Source organism: Ustilaginoidea virens, chromosome 4, assembly GCF_000687475.1.
Source record: "Ustilaginoidea virens chromosome 4, complete sequence".
Lineage (NCBI taxonomy): Eukaryota > Fungi > Ascomycota > Sordariomycetes > Hypocreales > Clavicipitaceae > Ustilaginoidea > Ustilaginoidea virens.
In genome coordinates this window covers 5278572-5291262 of record NC_057319.1, presented here as the reverse complement: position 1 = coordinate 5291262, position 12691 = coordinate 5278572, and the positions used below count along the sequence as shown (strand labels likewise).

Genomic DNA, 12691 nt, shown 5'->3' with positions numbered 1-12691 from the left:
GGCTTTCCCGCCCGGTTCCATCACACAAGTGTGGGGAATTCAAAGGCCCAACGTCCGCGCCGAGCACTTCACAGGCTGCAGCCTTAAAAAAAAAAAAAAAGAAAAAAAAAAAGAAACAGCCGGCCCCGAGAACCGCCAACTCAAACCTCGTTGCGTCAAAGATCTACATCCTCCGAGACAGCTTCATGTGCCGGTTGACGTCCTTGTACAGCAGATAGCGAAACTTGCCCGGCCCGCCGGCATAGCAAGCCTGGGGGCAAAAAGCCCGCAGCCACATGAAGTCGCCGGCTTCGACCTCGACCCAGTCCTGGTTCAGGCGGTAGACGGCCTTGCCCTCGAGCACGTACAGCCCGTGCTCCATGACGTGCGTCTCGGCAAAGGGGATGACGGCGCCCGGCTCAAAGGTGACGATGGTGACGTGCATGTCGTGGCGCAGGTCGGCCGGGTCGACGAAGCGGGTGGTGGCCCAGGCGCCGTGGGTGCCGGGCATGGCCGCGGGCGCAACGTCCCTCTCGTTGAGGAACAGCGGGTCGGGGGGGTCCAGGCCCGGGACGGCCTCGTACTCCTTGCGTATCCAGTGGAAGCGGGCGGCGGACGGGCCGGCGTTGCGGAGGGTCCAGGCGCACCGGGGAGGCAGGTAGGCGTAGCCGCCCTCGGCGAGGGTGTGGGTGCGGCCGGCGACGCTGACGGCCACCTGGCCCTGCACGACGAACAGGACGCCCTGGGCGGCGTCGTCGAGCTCGGCGCGGTCGCTGCCGCCCCCGGGCTGCACCTCCATGATGTACTGCGAGAAGGTCTCGGCGAAGCCCGACAGCGGGCGGGCAATCACCCACAGGCGCGTGCGCTCCCAGAAGGGGAGGAAGCTGGTGACGATGTCGCTGAAGACGCCCTTGGGGATGACGGCGTAGGCTTGCGTGAACATGGCGCGGTCGGTGAGCAGCTGCGTCTGGGGGGGCAGCCCGCCCGTGGGCGCGTAGTAGGGCCCGACGGTGTCGTTGTTGCCCATGGATGGCGGGCGCTGGGGATCCTGCTGGGGATTGTCGGCGGGCGTTGAACGCTGTTTTGCGCAAGAAGAAGAGTAGAAGTAGAGGAGGTTGGGCGAGAGAGGGGGCGGTGGCAGTTGTACGGTTGGCAGCTGTACGGTTGGCAGCTGTACGGTTGGCAGTTGTACGGTTGGCAGTTGTACGGTTGGCAGTTGTACGGTTGGCAGTTGTACGGTTGGCCGTTGTACGGTGGCAGTTGGCAGGATACATACATACAGTACATACGGCAACACCTAACGGTCCTAACCTAATCCGCTGGACCTTCTCGGATGGCATATGGCACATTTAAAAACGCCCCGAGAATAGCACAACTAGCGCCGCTCGCAATCGGATCCCTTACCGCACCTGGAACGAAATTTGCCTTTTGATTCTGCATCTCTCTTCCATCCTCAAACACGTCGAGCCGAGCTAACAGTCGCCGCCACAGCCGCCGCCTGGACCTGCCAAGTCGCAGTGGTGTTGTTCGTTGTCCCTTCCTCCTGATCAGAACTCGCATCACATCACATCCAATCATCCAATGACGTCCAAGTGGAGATGAGATGAGGGCGGTTAGGCACGAAAGTGATTTGTGATGCAGCCGCATCTTTTCTCCGCGATCCCCAGGTGCCCCCAGGGTGTCCCGGAGATGGCAAGTTTTTGGCAACAGAAAACTTCCCTCAGTCGACGGAATCACCCAACAGGCCCGACTCTGCGTCTGCGTGGCAGTTGACTTGCCGCCGCCTCGCGCAATGACCACTGGTTTCGAGGCTGCAGCCAAGGCCTTCCGCCAGCTGATACATGCCACCCCCATCATAGACCATCATGCGCATCCGCTGCTCAAGAAAAGCCAGGTCGATCAATATCCGCTGTTGGCCATAGCCACGGAAGCTCGTGGCGAAGCACTCGAGTCATCCCGGACCAGCTTGGCACACATTCGAGCTGTGAAGCAGCTGTCGAAGCAGCTCGGCGGCTGTGACGCCACATGGGAAGCCGTCGAACGCGCAGTCGAGCAGAGGCGACGTTCTGATTACGAGGAATGGACGCGGGCCTGCCTCTCCGGGATTCAGTGCGTCCTCGTGGACGACGGGCTGGATAACGAAGAAGCCGTCGAGTCGTACAGCTACTTTGACAGGTTTACCCCGAGCCCTAGCAAACGCATCGTGCGCATCGAGCAGGTGGCAGCCTGCATCTTCGACAAGGCTTGTCTTGCTCACGACTCGGCCGCTTCTGCCTTTCAAAGCGCCATTTCCAGCCTCGAGACTGTCATTCAGGATGCGATTGCCGACCACGAGGTCGTTGGCTTCAAATCCGTCATTTGCTACAGAACCGGTCTCGACATCGCACCCAAGGAAGAGGAGCTCGGAGCTCGCGAGGCGTTTGCCCACATATACGCGGGGCGACGACGTGAGGGCGCGTCCCGTTTCGCAAGAATCCAGCACCGACCGCTGAATGAGCTCATTGTCCATCGTCTCGCGCAGTTGATTCGCGACTCGTCCGCTCGGCATAAAAAACCTGTTCAGTTCCACACCGGGCTGGGAGACAACGACCTGACTCTGACAAGAGCATCGCCGGCGCATTTGCAGGACTTTGCCCGAGAGTACCCCCAAGTCCCGCTTGTGCTCCTGCACTCCGGATACCCGTTTGAGCGCGAGTTGGGGTACATGGCGGCCACGTATGCCAACGTATACGCAGACATTGGCGAGGTCTTCCCTTTTGTCAGCCGCGGTGGACAGGAGAGCATCCTGCGACACATTCTCGAGCTGTGTCCCTGGGAAAAGGTCATCTGGAGCACAGACGGCCATTGGTTTCCAGAAACGTACCTTCTCTCGGTAGCGCAGATGAGAGAGGCTTTCTGCACGGTTCTGTGCGATCTTGTACAAAAGGGCGACGTTTCATGGAGCCAGGCTGCCAGGCTGGTGCAAGATGTCCTGTTCAACACGTCCAACAGGATATACAACCTCGGGCTAGCTGGTCCGCAGAGGAGCAGTCTCCAGGAAGCCGCTTTGGACGAACAGAGCCCGCCATCAAATCCGACGACAGCTTGTGAACAGTCCAAGAAAGTCTTGGATATGCTGAGCAAGCCAGCTAAGCCGCAGTACCTCCACCTATGTTGGGTCGACTACACCGGCACGCTGAGGCTCAGAGTCATCCCATCTCGACGCGCAGAAGCCCTTCTCAAAATTGGAGCCCACTCTCTGACAGCGACGGTGACGAAAGCGGCGCTGGGTCTGCTGCAAAACGACACCTGCGTGGCCGACGTCGGGCCCAGCGGGCTGCACGTGCTGCATCCCGACATGTCCTCGGCGCGCCACGGACCAAGAGAACATCAGCTGATGATGATGTGCGACTTTAAGGAGGAAGACGGATCCACAGTTGGTCTCTGTCCGCGAAGCATCCTGAGGAAGGCCGTTGACCGGGCGAGACAGGAAAACCTGGAGCTCCTGCTCGGCTTCGAGATCGAGCTGGTTCTCGTCGGAGCCTCTCGCTCTGAACATTGGCCAACGCTCGATAGTCCCGGACACGCTTGGTCCTCGTCGCGGGCCATGGACCACGAAGTCGTGCACAAGGTACTAGAGCCGGCGGTTGAGCAACTCGAGCAGGCCGGGGTACACATTGAGATGCTGCATGCGGAAAGCGCCAACGGGCAGTTTGAGGTCATCCTTGCGCCGTACCCGCCTCTAGAAGCCGTGGATACCTTGCTATTCGCGCGGCAAGTGCTGTCGGCCTGCGCAGCCGCCCACGGTTACAAAATGACGCTGCATCCGAAACCAGTGGCCGATGGATGCGGCACCGCCGCGCACGCTCATGTTTCGCTGCGGTGTGCGGACACTGGCCGCGAGGCGGCGTACGAGGCGTTCTACGCCGGCATTCTGGCCCATCTCCGAGCCATTTGCGCCTTCACGTACAGCAACATGGCCAGCTACGAGCGCGTCCAAGACGGCTGCTGGGCCGGCGGAACCTGGGTCGCCTGGGGCACGCAGAACCGCGAGACGCCTCTGCGCAAGATCAAGGACAGCCACTGGGAAGTCAAGTGCATAGACGGGCTCGCGAACCCGTACCTCGCCGTGGCGGCGCTGATGCTGGCGGGCGTCAACGGCGTGGCCAAGGAGGAGAAGCTGGTCTGGGGAGACTGCACAAAGGATCCCGCGACATTGTTCTGGGAGGAGCGGCTGAACCTGGGGATCAATTCCAACCTGCCGGCGAACATTGAGGAAGCGCTGGTGTGTCTGATGGCCGACGACGAGCTGACGAACCTGCTGGGCGAAGACGTGGTAAATCGCTACGTGGCTGTGAAGAAGGCCGAGACGAGGTTACTCAAGGGCATGGGTGCGAATGACCGGAAGAGGTGGATCATGGACAGATACTGAGCAGCAAAGACGCATCATGGCCCTGCCTTGCACCAGTGTGCTTGTCCTTTTCCTTCTCCTTCTCCTTCTCCTTCTCTTTCCTCTCTGTCTCTCTCTTTTGGATGTCAATCTTGGGAAGAAGAGGCACCGCGAGTTGCAAATCATTACCTCAACCTGGCTTCCCAGTCATCAATATAAATGCCAGAGTGCAATGTTGCCAACGCTGAGCAACCGGCTGCCCCGGCAAATTGCGAGGCTTCGTCTCCTGCAGAGGAAGCAGCACGGCTGCCAGGCCGGTCCGGCCGCAACGCCAGCAACCCCGGGCAGCCCGTGCGTCCTTGATACATAATTGCCACGGAGCCGTGGCCAAAGCGTTGCCTATTTGTAGCCGCGGCCTGGATTCCTGTTTTCTCGCGCCCGTCCCCCCGCTGGGCAGTAGCGCCGACCCCCAGCCCGAGGGGGTATATTTATAGCCCGGCGCGGAGCTCCAAGATGCGAGAAAACCGCTCCCTCGGCAACCTCCGCCCGCATCCTTATATCACGGCGCAGCCGCATGCCCCCCTCGCCCCCTCTCCCCCCCCCTTTTCGCCGCAGTGCATCACCCACGACGAGCAACACCGCCCGCAGCTGACGACATGAACCTCCGGCACGCGCTCGTCGTCCTCGGCGCCGCGCGCACCATGGCCGCCGACGAAACCAAGCCGGCCTGGCGGCCCGCCGGCGTGGTCGCTTTGATCGGCATAGACGGAGACAAATGGTGGAGCGGGGTAAGTGCTGCAAAAAGAAGATGATGATGAAGATGATGATGAAGAAGAAGAAGAAGAAGAAGAAGAAAAGGCACCCAAGTCCCAGCAGACAGCTCCGTCGACCCGGCTCAGAAACCAAGAGCCGCTTCCAACGCGCACGCGCAAGCTGACGGGCCTCATCAGCACTGCCGCTTCACCACCGGAGACTGCCTCTACAACCCCCCGACGGGGAGGGTAAACCTCGAGCTGGTTAAAGACCCCCTGCCGCGCAAGGAACAGTACCTCACGCCGGCGGGGTGTGACGAAGAGTCTCCGGTAAGTGCCTGCACCCCGTGGACGCGCGCAGGCGAGATGGAGAAGGCGGCTGCTCAACGGCGCGGGGTTTGTAGTGCGACGAGGACGAGCAGCCTTGCCTTGTGCACCAGGCCAGCCTGAAGGCGTACTGCAGACTGTCCAGCGAGCCGTACTTTTACTGGATGAGGCCGACGGTCGAACCCAACGAGTGAGGGATGCTTTGGAACCCGGGAGGGGACGGGATGCTGTTTCTGGAAACAAATGCCCTGGGGTGGGAAGCATCTTTGGAAGACGGCTGGGGCGAGGGGAATCGCTGATGCAGGCCGCTTCATCCGCAATGTAGAGCATGTAGAGCATGCATGAAAACAAACATCCGGCAGATGCGCCTCGGCTGGGCCCGCCAAGGGCCGGCTCTTCCACTCGTGCGCGTCGTGCACCTCCGCGCAATGCTCTGCCTGGCTGTGGTGGCTGCTCGCGCGGATCCATGTCGACGCCGCCATAATAGACCAGGCTACATACCGATGCTGCGTCACGCGGCCTGGACAGCAGAGGCGGCCACAATCGCCGACGACGACGAGCTGGGGCGCGTCTTGACGGTCTGTGGCGGATCCGAGATGCCGTGATGGATGCAGCGACAGACTTGACGACGGGTGCCGCAGCCGCTCCACGAATAGCTCAGCCAGCCCGTTCGGCGACACCACAAGCCCACAGCACCTATTTATAGATTCGCCGGCTCGGATATATCCCTGCGTCGCCACCGTTTCTCCCATCAGCCCGCTTCTCGCCCTCGCTTTTATAATCCCCCCCCCACGGTCGCCCCCTTCATCCGGCTCCCCCGCCTCCAAGGGGGACTCCCAGTATGAAGAGCGCCCATTTCCTCATCGCCTGGGTCGCCGCCGCGGTCCTCTCCGCATCGAACAGCCGGTTCGGAATCCATCTGCCAGAGCAGCCTGTTGTTGACACCCGCGAAGGCGAATCTGACCTCTTTGGGCCAGAGGAGCCGGTCTTTGACCCCCGCGAATTTGAACTCTTTGGGCAAGAGGAACCCGTCGACACCTCCCGCAAAGGCCAGTTCGGAATCCATCTGCCGGAGGAACCCGTTGTCGACCCCCGCAAAGGCCAGTTCGGAATCCATCTGCCAGAGCAACCTGTGATTGACCCCCACCAAGGCGAATCTGACCTCTTTGGGCCAGAGGAACCGGTCTTTGACCCTCGCGAATTTGAACTCTATGGGCAAGGGGAACCCGTCGACACCTCCCGCAAAGGCCAGTTCGGAATCCATCTGCCAGAGCAACCTGTGATTGACCCCCGCGAAGGTGAATCTGACCTCTTTGGGCCAGAGGAACCGGTCTTTGACCCCCGCGAATTTGAACTCTTTGGGTCAGAGGAACCCGTCGACAACTCCCGCAAAGGCCAGTTCGGAATCCATCTGCCCGAGCAACCCGTCGTCGACCCCCAAAAAGGCCAGTTCGGAATCCATCTGCCCGAGCAGCCCGTCGTCGACCCCCGCAAAGGCCAGTTTGAAACCCATCTGCCCGAGCAACCCGTCGTCGACCCCCAAAAAGGCCAGTTCGGAATCCATCTGCCCGAGCAGCCCGTCGTCGACCCCCGCAAAGGCCAGTTTGAAACCCATCTGCCCGAGCAGCCCGTCGTCGACCCCCGCAAAGGTCAGTTCGGAATCCATCAGCCAGAGGAACCAGTCGACAACTCCCGCAATGGCCAGTCTGGAATCCATCTGCCCGAGCAGCCCGTCGTCGGCCCCCGAAAAAAACGCCGCCCCGGCCCCCCAAAAGGCCGCCCCATGCGCCGAAAAGGCCAATCCGGCCTCGATATGACCGCTCCCGCCGCCTATAAGCCCACCCGACTCGACGACGGGATGATTCCCTCCATCCCGATCCGCACGCCGCCGCTGCCCACCCCAATCGCAGTTCGCCATGGCATGTGGTGGTATGAAGGGGTGCGTTATCTTCGCGCCGCCCGCCCGGCGAGCCTCCCCCCCCCCTTTTCCCCCCCACAACGAAAAAGAAAGAAAGAAAAAAAAAACGACGCCTGCTGACCGCTCGCCGTGTATCCAAGATATGCGACGAGACCGTGCACATGTGCTACTGGCACGCCGTGGTGAAGAGCGGGGAGCCCCGCAAGAGATCCGGCAAGCATTTCTACTTCTTGAGTGCACTCCGGCACACATACTGCAGGCTTGGCAGCCCGGTGAGTTTGTATGCCCCCCCCGGGACACGCAGAGGACGGCGTTCAGCTTGCGGCAGCGGAACCTGGCGCTGACCCGTGTGCGCGGAGGGCCGAAGTGCGAGGGCCGGCACGCGCCGTGCTGGGCGAACAGGCAGGGTCCCGGCGAGAATGCCTACTGCACCGCTGAGAGCATCCCCGATTTTATTCGCGTCGGGATCGAGAGAAGGAGGGCGCAGAAAGCGAAGGAGGAGGCGGAGAGAGCGAAGGAGGAGGCGGAGAGAGCGAAAGCGACCCGGGTCGTGGCGGCAGCGACCAAAGCCAAGGCGGAAGCGACCCGGACAAACGAATGGGACCCCTTCTATGAAGATTTCGATGCGCTGGAGGAAAGGGTATGGGGCTCGTGAGCACGCATTCGTCGAAATTCGAATATGCAGTCCGCGCAGTCGGCCGCGAGTCCAAAACAGAACTCGTACCTTGTCTTTCCTGCCGCTCTATACACGTTTCTCCTTTCTATCCCACACCCCTTTCTCCTGTCTACACTACACATCATCACGACATTTGCCACGCAATAGCCTTGGAAGCGACTCTTATCACGATACTCTGCTTAGAAAATACCCAAGAGATACATACCTAGTTGTACATAGGGCCGCGAGCAGGGTGCCAGAGTGCTAGGTGATTATAGTTAACGCGTCACCATATCACTATAACGCTTCCGACTATCTCAGAGAGAGAAAGGGGCAGTTGGCTCGGCTAAAGCCGACGACATAGCATTTATATATACGCCGCGGTCACGTGTGCACGATTTCTCTTCGAGCAGCGAAAATAAGCAACGTCACTGCTACGAAAAATGCGTGCGAGAGTAAAAGTTTCTACTTGGGCTAGCGGCCGACTGCGCGGACCGCAGACTCAAATTCCGAAGACTGCGTGTTTACGTGCTCAAGGTTACGAGGGCGCCGAGGGTCCCGCGGGGGGATATGCAGGCCGCTCCCGCCGTGTTTGGTATGTAGGACTGGCAATATGTACGCTCTGGCCCGGTGGTGGTGCGCCGTCGTCGCTTGATCGATGGGATCGAGCTTGGTGCCGCCGCGGACGGGATGGGATGCAGGTCGCCGAAGCTGCCAGGTGTCTAAGACTACGCCTGCCCCTGAATACCAGTCATGCGCGTCCAAGCCCTTGCTGGCTATGGCCGTCGGCCCCGACCCAAGCAGCACGGACGGCAGGCTGCGCCCCGTCTAAATATACGCTTTGCTGGCCGGACCGAAACCTGACTCGCGCCCAACCCGCCCTCCCCCGGGGACCCAGCAACCCCTGCACCCGGAGTGTGCACGCGGTGCAAGCGGTGCGTCTACGCGGGGGGCAAGGCCGAGTGGCGGCGGAGGCGCAGGCCCAGGGATGACTCGTGATGCCGGGCCGGGCGGCCGGGGGAAGGTTTGACCTCGCACTTGATGGATGTTGGAGCAGCAACTGAGGGGTGGCAAAGAGGCGGTCTCTTTTTCTTTACTTTTCTTTTCTTTTCTTTCTTTTTGGAGAATCGTGGTGGGAAATGGTGCGCGTGCTGCAAAAGCACCAACTTGGTATTCAGCGCAACACCAAGACTCGACATCCCGCTCGAGGGCCTTTCTTCTTGCCAGGCCCGTGCCGCCCTTCGACACCCAAGATGCCATGCTTCATCTTCCATCTTCAAACGCGCCCCGTGAACCTACTGACCCCACCCAGCAACCGTCGACACGTCATCAGGGTTCACCAGGAACGCAATCGCGACAATGACATACCTGCAAGACCGCCAGCCGTTAGCACTCAGCCCCCAAACCGTGGGGGGGGAAGGGGGCCGAACCGGGAATTTTGCAATCACGACTTACGTGCCCAGCAGGAGCAGCCCCTCAAAGTAATTCGTCGACCCGTCGCGCACTACGCAGTTGACCACCAACGTCGACATGGTCAGCACAATCGTCTCAAACACGTCAAACTGCAGCGACATGGGCTTGCCCATCGCCCACCCCACCACCGTCAGCAGGGGCGTCACGAAGAGCGAGATCTGCAGCGTGGCCCCCACAATGACCGACACGGCCAGGCTGACGCGGCCCGCCCGGGACCATTGCGCGGTGCCGACCAGGCACGCCGCGTTGCCGACGACGGGCACGACCACCAGGCCGACGAAGCTGCGGCTGACGCGGAGGGCCTCGACGAAGCCGTCGACGCTTTCGACCAGGGCGTCGGAGCAGCAGGACACGCCGGCGGTGGCGAGGACCAGCACGGCGCTGCTGGACACGCCGTGCAGCCGGACCTGGGGCGGGTCCTCGTCCTCGCGGAAGAGGTCTGCGTGCGTGACGGACTGGAAGTACAGGTAGACGAGGTACAGGGCCAGGAGGATCACGGACGTGACGCGGGAGAGCAGCAGGACCTGCGGGCTGGGGCGGTCGCCCGGGTCGCCGGGCTGCGGGCTCGCCAGGTGCAGCGCCGACGGCATGATGAGGGACACGCACGATATGATCATGAGCGAGGTCAGGACGCCCGCGACGTCCATGTTGATGTCGACCGAGTGCTTGCCCAGGCCGGAGAGAAGGAAGCACAGCCCGAGAATCTAGCGCACGCGCGAGCCCTGTCACCAGGTGATTTTTTTCTCCTCCATCTTGCGGCAGGAGAAAAGGGGAGCGGGGAGGTTGGACGGTGTCTGCCTACCAGTAGGATGGACGACAGGATGCTTCCAATCATGCTCGACTGCACGATGGCAATGTCGTCTTCCCTCAGGGCGCTTATTCCCACCTAGCGTGGCTGTCAGTGTCGCGAGGATCCCGGGGAGACGTGAGTGAAGCCGCACAATCATTTCGACGGCGTTACCAAACGTGGCGTTGATCAGGCCTCCCGCCACGGACCCGACAATGGCGGCCAGCTGCTCGGTCCCAAAGGTCAGGATAGAAGCCAGGGGCAGCATGGCCAAAAAGTTCAAGGTGAAAGCGACGGCGGGCGGCCACCCCCATCGACCGGCTAGCAGGCCGAGAGGAACACATGGTAGCAGCACGTTGAAGTAGCTGCATGTGAGGGCCGCGACCAGAGAGTGTCGAGCTTCGTCGATAATGCGCCGTGCCAGAGGCAGGATCCCGTGGCTGGTCTGGCGGGCTTCGTCTGGCGCAAGCAGCGGTCTCGCTGCGTCGGAACTGAGGCTCATGGTGACAATGCCGGCGACATCCAGAGGTTTGAACCTCGTCAAAACCACGACGACACAGTCTCGCTCGGCGGGCAAGTGGAGAGCCCCCCCCCCCTTCTCCCCTCTGATGGCCCTTGATAGGGTGGCTCTGCAGGACGGCGACAAGACGAAATGTCTGAGCTGCAGGACTCGACGCTTAGGCACGTCACGTCATCTCGCAGCCGGTCATGTCCGATCTTTGCACTCTCCTGCCTGCGGGGAGGGCGGGCTTGTCGCCAACCCCTCCGGTCAATCCATCGAAATCCCGACGCGGGAAAAAATTAAAGAAAAAGAGGCCGGAAACCATGGCCAAGGTTCTGCCCGACACCATCCGAGCCCGTCGAAGAGCCATGGCCGACAACAGCGCCCTCTTGGATGGCGAGGAATCGCAGCCTCCGCCTCCTGGGATCGCCCGAACCCCGTCCGTGTTTTTGCGAATGCAACCCGATACCCGCCAAGAGATTGGCGGCCTGTTGAAGGAGCTCTACTCCAGTCCCACAAAGGCGCTCCTGATATTTGCCCCGGCTGGCATCATCGCCGGCCTGCTGCAGCAACCAGCCGTCACCGTGTTTTTGCTCAACTTGATGGCCCTGGTGCCTCTTCCCGGGCTGATTCTCTACTCTGTCCTCGTCGCCACGGGCGATTCCGCCCTCCTGGGGGGGTTGCTCGGGGCGGTATTGGGCAATGCCACTGAGATTGCGGTAAACAAACAAACAAACCACGCACTTCCTCCAACCCACGGCTAACGGCAACTGGCAGCTCGGCATCTGCGCCCTCTTCCTGAATGAGACTCGCATTGCCCAGGGAATCATGATAGGCAGTATCCTGACATATTGCTTATTTGTGAGTCGTCCAAGTGAAATACCGAAAAGAAAAAGAAAGAGGAAAAAAAAAAAAAAAAAAAAAAAACCTGCTCTTTGCCAACTTACCCCAGCACAACTGACAGTCATCATGTTTGCAGGTCCTCGGAGGCAGCTTCCTCGTCGCCAGCTACGGCAAGAAAGAAAAGACATTCAGCAAGGCCCGAACATCCATCATGTCGTCCCTCGTCATGAGCGCATCCATCTGCCTTGCCATCCCGACAGTCATGGCCTTGGCCGGCCAGGAGAACAAGGCTCGCAGTCATTCCCTACCAGACCACCATCTCTTCCTCTCTCGCGCCACGTCCGTCGTCCAAATGCTTCTATTCCTGGCATATCTGGTGTTTCGCTTCCAAACCCACCGCAGAATATTTCCGCGTAATTCCGGCAGTCCCCGTGAGGCTTCAGGGACCAGCCGCAGCTGCAGCAGCCGTGCTCACCTCCTTCGTACGAGCCTAGCGGCGCTCTTCTGCACATTCGCATCGTCCTACTATCTTGTCTCCAGGTTATCGGTTGCGTCCAAGACGTTGGCTATTCCAGAGTCCTTTGCTGCGATGGTCGTGTTGCCACAAGCAGGCAGTTTGACGAAAGCTGTGACAATAGCACGGCACACGAGGTCGGATGCCAGTCCGCTGCCTGAACAGATAAGCAGGCTGGACTTTGCTATCCGTTCCATCATGACCAACGTGTTCGACACGGAGCTATTCATCTTGCCTATGCTTGTGATGCTGGGGTGGGCCGTGGGCGTGCCCATGAGGCTCAGTTTCGGATTGTTTGAAACCGTAATTTTCCTGTTGGCCATTTTGATCATGACGTACCTGGTCCAGCATGGGAAGACGACGTACTTTGAAGGAATTATGCTCATGGGAACGTCAGTTGTCGTCGCCAGTCACTTGGCCATGCAACGCTTCGCTAATAGTTTTGTCTGCAGATACCTAACCATTGCTACGGCTTTATACCTTCGACCCGAAGGCGCCAGCAGTCCTTCTTCTGGCATGACGACTCCATGACACTGACTGTGTCGCTCGGCCAAGCTGCCGGCCAGGCGTAA

The 12691-nt window shown here is 60.4% G+C and overlaps 6 protein-coding genes across 6 annotated transcripts; 4 read left to right on the top strand and 2 right to left on the bottom strand.

Annotated features, from left to right (window-relative positions):
* Positions 1-163: 163 nt before the first annotated feature.
* Positions 164-1006, bottom strand: UV8b_05926 (uncharacterized protein; the record flags this gene model as incomplete). The annotated part of the gene is made up of 1 exon (XM_043143423.1): positions 164-1006. The coding sequence occupies one exon, from the start codon at positions 1004-1006 to the stop codon at positions 164-166; it is 843 nt and encodes a 280-aa protein (XP_042999356.1).
* Positions 1007-1771: 765 nt separating this feature from the next.
* On the top strand, positions 1772-4390 carry UV8b_05925 (uncharacterized protein; the record flags this gene model as incomplete). Its single annotated transcript, XM_043143422.1, has 1 exon — positions 1772-4390. One exon carries the CDS (start codon positions 1772-1774, stop codon positions 4388-4390), a length of 2619 nt encoding a protein of 872 aa, XP_042999355.1.
* Positions 4391-5004: 614 nt separating this feature from the next.
* On the top strand, positions 5005-5621 carry UV8b_05924 (uncharacterized protein; the record flags this gene model as incomplete). The annotated part of the gene is made up of 3 exons (XM_043143421.1): positions 5005-5136; positions 5299-5430; positions 5505-5621. The coding sequence occupies 3 exons, from the start codon at positions 5005-5007 to the stop codon at positions 5619-5621; spliced, it is 381 nt and encodes a 126-aa protein (XP_042999354.1).
* Positions 5622-6268: 647 nt separating this feature from the next.
* Positions 6269-8000, top strand: UV8b_05923 (uncharacterized protein; the record flags this gene model as incomplete). Its single annotated transcript, XM_043143420.1, has 3 exons — positions 6269-7366; positions 7486-7617; positions 7713-8000. The coding sequence occupies 3 exons, from the start codon at positions 6269-6271 to the stop codon at positions 7998-8000; spliced, it is 1518 nt and encodes a 505-aa protein (XP_042999353.1).
* Positions 8001-9295: 1295 nt separating this feature from the next.
* Positions 9296-10762, bottom strand: UV8b_05922 (uncharacterized protein; the record flags this gene model as incomplete). The annotated part of the gene is made up of 4 exons (XM_043143419.1): positions 9296-9368; positions 9456-10177; positions 10276-10359; positions 10415-10762. The coding sequence occupies 4 exons, from the start codon at positions 10760-10762 to the stop codon at positions 9296-9298; spliced, it is 1227 nt and encodes a 408-aa protein (XP_042999352.1).
* Positions 10763-11085: 323 nt separating this feature from the next.
* Positions 11086-12650, top strand: UV8b_05921 (uncharacterized protein; the record flags this gene model as incomplete). Its single annotated transcript, XM_043143418.1, has 4 exons — positions 11086-11481; positions 11540-11623; positions 11742-12511; positions 12572-12650. 4 exons carry the CDS (start codon positions 11086-11088, stop codon positions 12648-12650), a joined length of 1329 nt encoding a protein of 442 aa, XP_042999351.1.
* Between the last annotated feature and the right edge of the window lie 41 nt (positions 12651-12691).